Raw genomic sequence first — 8,792 nt, 5'->3', positions numbered from 1 at the left:
CCCCCCCGCGTTGGAATTTCGAAAAATCCTTTCTTAGTGTGCGTTTCCATGACGTACCCTAACTGTGTACCAAATTTCACCTCTTTAGGTTAAGCGGTTTGCTCTGGGCGATGATGAATCAGTGAATGAATGAATGAGTCAGTCAGGACAAGCAATTTTATATATTTAGATTTACTTTTTAACTATCTTTTATAAGTTTTAATTTATCACATTGTTAATTAATCATGTTTGCTTAAAAAATTATTATGTATTTGTTATATTTTATATTTCAGCTTCTTTTATGTCCAGAAGATAGTTTGTTGGCTTCTCGTCTTATTCGAATTTATTTTGGATTTTTTAAAGCCTGTACAAGAACAGGTGAAGTTGAAAATAAAATGATGAGTGCCTTATTGACTGGAGTAAACAGAGCTTTCCCATTTGTTAAAGATGACAAATTAGTGTTAATTGAACAAATGGATACTTTGTATCAAATAGTTCACTTAGTCAGTTTTAATATCAGCATCCAAGCTCTTATGTTGTTGTTTCAGGTATATTTTTTATTATAAAAATAGCAAAATAATTTATTCATAAATAAATAGAAGTAAAAACCTTGTGTTGAAAGTTGCAGTCGTATCTTAATTAATGTTATCCTATATTGATACATAGGCTTGAAACTATGAGGAGCTGAGTTTTGGCTAACTTTTTTAAGATCATAGAGTTAATTCAAAAAGTTATTTTTTATATGATTATTATACTTGGAAACATTTAAAAGTTTTAAGATAAACGTAATTTTATTAGTATGCTTTTATGGCTTAATATTATTATGTTGCTTTAAATTCATATTAATATTGTTTAAAAAAATAAATATCCATTAATTATAAATTATTCATTATAATTAATTTTTAAATTTTTTAGGTTCATGGTTTAGATGAAACTCTATCAGATCGATTTTATGTGGTTTTATATAAAAAACTATTAGACCCAGGATTAAGTCATTCTACAAGACAGACAATGTTTCTGAACTTAATATATCGTGCTTTAAAACGAGATCACATTGAACAGAGAGTTAAAGCATTTGTTAAAAGATTATTTCAGGTATAATGCTTTAAATATTATAATACAGTAGAGCACTCGATTATCCGAATACTGATCAACTGAAACATCAATGTTAACCGAAAGCATTCCAGTCAGCAAATTCAAATTTCCGCTAGGGCTGTGGTGTTGCAAACTCTTCCCCTCCATGCCAAACTGAACTATAGGCTTAGTTTAATGTATTACATTGTGTAAGGTATGTATTTATAAGACATGTGATACAAATTATATAAAGAAAAGTTTTGTGTTTAATATATTTTTTTGTAAATGATCAGTTATCCTAACAACCCTAGTCCTGAATTGTTTCGGATAATCGATGCTCTACTATAGTTTTAAAAATATGCAATTAATAACTTAATTCAAGATATGTTAATATGCTCTTACTGTTTCTATTTTAAAATGGTTCCTTAAAGCTAAAATTATGCTGCTGATTTTTATAATTATAAATTTATATGTTTGTTTAAAAATATTTATATAAATGCTTTTATTAACAAAAAAAATAAACAATTAAAATAGATTATTTATGATACTATGTTATAGATTGATAACTTTTAAAGCATTTTAAAAATTCATTTTCTAATTATAAATTACTTAAAAATCAAAACAATTAATGATTATATTTTCAATTGTTACAGTAATATTTCAGTGAGTATTAAAGTATTACTGTATATGTAATTAGTAAAGGATAGGATTTTAGAGTGCTAAAGAAGTTTAAAAATGGGATGTAAAGTGATAAATAAAAAGCAAAAATGGAGAAAAGAAGTAGTGCTAAAATCATGTTAAGCATCTATCTCAAGTAAAAATTTTTATTTAAATTGCAGGATACAGTATATTTCTCACAGGTCATTAATTTTTATACTATACTTTCATACAATTGTCACTTAAATCACAATCATTTGTCAAAAGGAATAAATTAACTTGAATAATGGTAATCATTTCCAAATTTTCAAATGTAAAGTTTCTGTGTTTACATGAAAAATATCTTTGTATGCAGCAAAAGACATTCAACATCCAAAGATGTTAGCAGCAGATATGGTGTCTTAACTTGAAATTCTAAATCATTGCATTCCACAACCTTCTTTAAGTCTGGATTCTAGCAAGGCTCTTCTCAAGTTTTTGCTTGACAAATTCATCTAACTTACTGAGAAAAACAGTTCCCACTGCTTTTCTTTTTGAAGATGCTTCCTTTCTAATTTGGTGATTGCATCAACAACAAATTTGTATGAATATACAGCAGACAGTCCTTCCTGAACACTAGTGTCCGAAACTAAGTTGTTAATTTGACCAACTGCAGCAGAATCAGAATCTTCTATATGCAGAACAAAGTTTTTGATTTTCTCAAAATATTTGCAATAGAAAATACAAGCCCTTATCCGTGTTCTCCATATTGTGATGACTGATCAGGTGGCAGGGGAAGTTGTTATTTCATTATACAAAGCAACTCTTACTTGAGCTTTCTTTAAAACTTTTTTCGTCTTTTTTTTCAACTTTTTCAGTTCACTTTTTTCTGAAACTGAGGAACATAACCTGATGTAAAATGACAACTGTGTATACAGGGATTATATGTTGAATTTTGAAATGGAATTATTTCTAGAAAAATAAAGCAATACAAATCCACCTAAACAAAATGGAGAAAAGAAAAAAAATGATTATTTAGTTTGACAAAATCATTATAAAAATTATGATAGAATTAATTCTAAATGTTATTTTCTTATTTTATTTTGATATATATGTAGTAGATTCTATGAAATGATGTTATATTAACATCTTTATATGTCACATTGTTTGGTGATGATAATGATTTAAAAATTTGTTTCAATTATCAACTGCTAAAACTCTTTTAAACAAAGTAAAAATGGTGGCATATCAGTGAACAAGTGGAAAAAGCCACTGAATACTGATATATATATTTTTATATATATATGGATATCTTTTTATGAAATTACACAAAATATGAAAAATTATATGTTTTTTCATTTTATATTAGCAATATTTTAAAATATTACTATAAATATAATTTGCAGTTACAGTAGAGCGTCATTTATCCGAAAGCCGGTTATCCGAAAAGTCAGTTAACCGAAAGCATTCCAGTTGGCAAATTTAAATTTTTGCTAATGCTGTGGCACTGCAATCTTTGGCTATATTTTTACTCTAATATTTTTTTTNTAACTTCTGAAGTATAATTTTTTATTGTTTTTATATTTTTCAATATATTTATTTTGTTTGTAAAAAATAAAGAAATAATTTTTAACGATACAATAGCCACGATTATTATTTTAAAAAGTTTACGTTAGGCTTAACATTGACGAAAATTCAACGCAAAGCGACACACAATGGAGAAAAATTTAAACATGGGATAGGTTAATATATTTTTTCGTACATAATCAGTTATCCAAAAAATAAGTTATCCGAACAACCTCAGTTTCCAATTGATTCGGATAAACAATGCTCTACTGTATTAATTTTTTTTTAAATTTGAATCAGTTTTACAAAATTTTTCATTATAAAAAAACATACAAAAAGATACCTTTGAGAATTACTAAATTGTTACAGTTTCAAATGAAGAATAAGAATAGATAAGGATGAGCTACAGCATGATATAAAACACAATAAATGGTAAGAAATAGCATTCATCTGAGCAGCTTTCATATATTAACCTATTGAGAGACAAATAACAAACTGAAATGTGTTTGTGATTTGTCTCTCATTAATATATCAAAGAGAAAGATACTTTGATAATTTATGGAAAAATATTATAAAAGATAAGGGAAAATACTACTTATATATTATTTATCTATTGATATTTTATTTTCATTGCATTTTTGCACACTAGGTAAAAAATCATACTAGAAGATGCAAAGTACTGTGTTTTTTATGATCAACAGTAAAGTCTAGTCTAAATTACATTTGGTGAGTTTACTAGCTACTCATCAGTATACAAATTCATGAAGAAGTGAGTTGATACTTGCACAATAAGTACCAATTACACTGGGCTAGTGAATTTGCTTACTCAGTTTGATTTCAAGGCTATACTAAAAATATTAAAATGTAATAATATTCTTTATTTCTTTAATTAAACAAAAAATCAGCCAAAATCAACTTAATCCCATTCAAGACAAAATTGACTGAAGGAAAAGTTGTTTGACTGGTTTTTCTATACAAGTTCCTGAAGAGTACAAACAATTTTATCTCCTGATACAGAGGGGGGGAAAATACAATACAGCTTGATTCTCACGCCAAATATTAAATAGCAGGAAGGAAAGCTCATTGAGTATGGGGAAAAATTTCAAAGCATAAAGAGTTAATGGAACTAGAAAACTAAAAAGGAGCTTAGACACCTTATATTTCAATGATTATGACAAAGTTTTTGTGTACCGTGATATGGTATCTTCTCATCTGCCAAGTTCACAACTGATATAAAAGATAGAACTGTTTTTTTTTAATGTTTCATCCTGAGGAGGGCCTCTAAAAGACGGCCGAAAACGTTAGATTATTAAAATCTTTTGACTGCTGGAAGTGGTATTGAGGTGTTAATTGTTGTTTGAAGTTCACAACTGAATATGGATGACCTCAAGGTTAGGAAAGCCATTCAAATAATCAAAAACAGCCTCATTCTAGTTAGACCATGTGATGGAAGTCTGATGAATTTTCTTGCACTCACATACTTAAACAGAGGCGGTTTAAATGTAAGGTGAAATCACTAATTTGACTTGGAAAGCACTTAGAGGAAGCAGCTACAATGATTCCTAAAATGTGCTCAAGGTGTTTCAGTTATGAAAATAATATCTGCAAGAAATTATACCTATTTACCTACTTATGAGAAATAGTATCTGTTTCTGAAATTAAAGAAAACATATAGAACAAATTAAAACAATTTACTATGTATACATTAAATTTATAGAATACTACATTAAACTTGGATCCTTATATAAACAAACAAACAAATGCACATCTTAAACTGCACAGATTTAAGAAGTTAAACATTTTTTTGCTTGTTGATTATACATACATATATCATTTTTGTAATGTCATTACAAGAATTGTAGTTACATTCTTATAAATAATTTATTATATTATTGATAATTTTTCATAACATTATTTAATTTTTAACTGTTGTTTTTTAAAGGTTTGTGAATATCAAGCTCCTGGTCTTGTGTGTGGTACTTTAATTCTCGTATCTCAGTTATTGAAAGAACATCCAAATCTTCTAAATAGTAATAATATTAGTATTGCTAGTAGTGATGATGGTGAGGATGATGACAGTTATGAACATTATGAAGATGTATCAGAGGTACATAAATTTAAATAATTTATGGTAAAGAAAAGTTATGTTAAATTAGATGAGGTGTATAATTAAATGTAAGATGGATTGTTAATATAATTATTCACTTTAAATTTTTTTAGAATGAAGAAAGAACAAAAGAGTCTAATTTTAAATCTAATTCAAAACAAAATTCGTCTTGGTTGCATCGAAATAATCTTCAAGTACATGGATGCACAGCATCAAAACTTTATAATCCTAATCACAGAAATCCATTATATGCTGGTGCTGAATATAGTATTCCATGGGAATTAACATTGTTAACAAAACATTTTCATCCATCAGTAAGTGTTTTTAGCCAGCAGGTACTAAAAGGTAAATGCATTGAATATGATGGTGATCCATTGCATGATTTTACACTCATCAAATTTCTTGATAAATTTGTATACCGAAATCCAAAGAAATCAAAACTATCTCCTTGTGAAAATGAACGCCAAAAAATATTTGGACGTCAACATCAATTAAAACAACAATCTTTAAATATTAATTCTTCAAATTCTGATAATGCTCGGCCAGAAGAAAAGTTTCTTTATCAATATTTCCAAACCAATAATTTCAAACAAAAGGATGAAAAGAAAGATAAAGATTCAGATGTGGAAAGTGTTGCCAGTGAAGATTTTGAAGCCCTTTTGGATAAATTTGAACCTGGCTTTAAATCAGATGAACTCAATTTTGCTGCTGATATTTCTGATCAGAAACAAACAAAAAAACGAAAGAAGAGAAAAAGTGAAAGTTATAGTAATGATGATGATGACGACGATGATGATGAATATGATTTTAATGACGATGATGAGTTCAATGAAGCATTTAAAGATTTTGAAAGTGATTTAGAAAATATTCAAACTACAGATATAAATGGTAAATTAAAATATTGTGGGATATATTTCATAGTTTGTATTAATAATAATAATAATAATTATTATTATTTAGATATTCCAGTATCAAAAAGCAATTCTAAAAGAAGAAAATTGGCTACAAAGAAAGTAGACAGGTAATTTTTTAATTTAAAAAAATGTATTTATTGAAAATAAGTTTAAAATATTTGTGGACAAAAAAGGAACAAGAGCTTTATAATTTATTAGTTAAATTTATTACAATAATCATCAAAATATACATTTCATCAATTCAAAAGAATGTTTAGAAAATTTTAGGAAATTCTTGAATTTGGAATTTAATAAAACAATCTCTACAGTGTATATAAGTAAAGAAGAACCAATAAATTAATTTCTGAACATATTTAAAAATTTTAAGTTCAAATTATAGATAATAATAATATTTTGAATCACAGATATTCAATATCTGTGAATTAAAATTTGATCATTTTTGATAATCATCAAAATATTTTGGATTATTTTATGCTTTCTTATATTGATATATTTAAATTCAGAAGATAAGTCAATGGATGAAATATAAATATTATTTTCTAAATACTAAAATGTATTATTTATATACTACTTGTTTATTTTTTTGTTGAAATTCATTAGATTTTATTTTTGAAATCAGTTTTAATAATTTCATAATAGATTTTTATTATTTTCATGCTAGCAATAAAGATGAAGCTTTTGCCTCTGCAGAACAGGTAAAGTTTGAGTATTTTAAAAAATGAGAAAAATTTTTGTTTTAAAAATTAACAATTAGTTTTTTAATATTTAAAGCTCTCCTGTATATTGGAAGATAATCAAAGTAATGTAGAAGGATTGAATATGCACAGTTTAATAAATAAAGACAAATCACGTGAGTAATTAAAATACAGTTGACCCCCCTATAACACGGGTTCATATAGTTCGGATTCCTACATAATGGAAAAAAAATTGGAACAGTATTTGTACAAACACGCTAAAAAATCTCGTATAATTCGGCAAAATGTCATTGCCAAATCGTGTCGCGACAGGATTGGTCGAATCTAGACCAATAGCGAATATTGCACAAACCGTTGAGTTTAAACGAGCAACGAACCTACTAAAGAACATTTATTATTTAACGTCCATAAAAATTATATTTATATTAATGATGTCTCCAAAGTTAAGAGAATTTTTCGCAAAAAAAATAATTTATCAGAAAGCACGCAAGCGCCATTCGTTAACAAGCCGCACGACGAAAACAAGCTTAAGCAATGGCATTGTCAAATGGTGCACACTTGGTAAGTAATCCTACAATTTTTTGTTTATAGCATAATTTATATGGATTATTCCCAAAAAATTATACATATTTTGGAAATATGGTTGTTTGAAAGGTTTTCTTCCATAAAATTAATCGATTCTAGAGTCAAATTAGTTTAGAATCGATTAATTTTATGGAAGAAAACTTTTCAAACAGCCATAGTCCGTAAACTGCATATGTGCTGGGCTGTGATTGGCTCATGTATTCAAGAATTCTTAGAACATCAATTTAATAAAGAACAGAACGTATCTACCGTGTTATGGGGGGGGGTCAACTATATTTAGATGAATATAAATCTAAATTTTTTATATTTATACATTAGCCTGAACTGTCAGATTATTTTGGACTGTAACAATGCTAATTTTAATTAAGATCAAAATTTAGCTTAATAATTAGAAATTAATTTTGAATTTTAATTTCTATCTATCAATGTCTATAAATTACATGATGTGTCTATAAATTACATGATGTCACTACCGTCTGTCTTTAAAACAAAATTTCAGTTTTTGTTAAATTAGCATTAATAAAGATTAAAATAATTTATACATCAACCTGATTAAATTACTAATGCTAAATGAACTATTGGATTATTTAATATCCAGCAGTTTGTTTGGCAGTCATAATTGAATCAGGTTGATGTATATATTGTTCTATTTATACAATGTTTCCCAAAAGAAACATGCCATGGAAGATTATGTGGAGAAGCTTATAGGCAAAGCATTAAGGGAAAGTGTATAGTGTACAGGTTTTATAATGCATCATTTTAGATCTCAGTACTGCAAATGGAAATTAATTACATAAAATTCATGTGCGGTTGAATCACTTTTAACTAATACAATTATAGGCCCAGCTGCATAATTTTGTAACTAATTGGCATGTTATGAGAATTAAACTTATTCTCTTTAATTCTAGATATACAGATAATAGCAAGAATATAATTTTTTTTTTTTTTTTGTTACTTGTTTTATTTAAATAAAACTAAGAACGGTATTTTCGACAGATTCTGGCATGAGAATTAAACTTATTCTCTTTAATTCTAGATATACAGATAATAGCAAAAATATAATTTTTTTTTTTTTTGTTACTTGTTTTATTTAAATAAAACTAAAAATTACTAACTACAAGTATGTGGATTTGCTTATGTGCATAAACTGTTGGTTCAAAACCAATACAGTCTATTCTGCTTAATTGGGACACATTGGTACCTGATTAATTTGTTCCGATTAAGTGGCTCTCCTAA

The 8,792-nt window shown here is 27.0% G+C and overlaps 1 protein-coding gene across 1 annotated transcript; it reads left to right on the top strand.

Annotated features, from left to right (window-relative positions):
• Positions 1-265: 265 nt before the first annotated feature.
• Positions 266-7,498, top strand: LOC111622774 (CCAAT/enhancer-binding protein zeta-like). The gene is made up of 7 exons (XM_023365196.1): positions 266-527; positions 895-1,074; positions 5,198-5,362; positions 5,476-6,250; positions 6,323-6,383; positions 6,938-6,971; positions 7,048-7,498. The coding sequence occupies exons 1-7, from the start codon at positions 375-377 to the stop codon at positions 7,132-7,134; spliced, it is 1,455 nt and encodes a 484-aa protein (XP_023220964.1). The 5' UTR covers positions 266-374; the 3' UTR covers positions 7,135-7,498.
• Positions 7,499-8,792: the final 1,294 nt, after the last annotated feature.

The sequence above is a fragment of the Centruroides sculpturatus genome, unplaced genomic scaffold (assembly GCF_000671375.1).
Source record: "Centruroides sculpturatus isolate CEXI.00-Female unplaced genomic scaffold, Cexi_2.0 scaffold157, whole genome shotgun sequence".
In the NCBI taxonomy this organism is placed as follows: domain Eukaryota; kingdom Metazoa; phylum Arthropoda; class Arachnida; order Scorpiones; family Buthidae; genus Centruroides; species Centruroides sculpturatus.
The sequence above is the reverse complement of the archived record's forward strand: the minus strand, read 5'-3'. Positions and strand labels throughout refer to the sequence as shown.

What these genes read in the sequence shown, in the direction of transcription:
- LOC111622774 (XM_023365196.1), top strand. Translation starts at nt 375, where the DNA reads ATGATGAGTGCCTTATTGACTGGAGTAAACAGAGCTTTCCCATTTGTT. An exon ending in ATTATGAAGATGTATCAGAG is followed by an intron (nt 5,363 to 5,475) that starts GTACATAAATTT and finishes AAATTTTTTTAG; the next exon opens with AATGAAGAAAGAACAAAAGA. An exon ending in GCTACAAAGAAAGTAGACAG is followed by an intron (nt 6,384 to 6,937) that starts GTAATTTTTTAA and finishes TTTTCATGCTAG; the next exon opens with CAATAAAGATGAAGCTTTTG.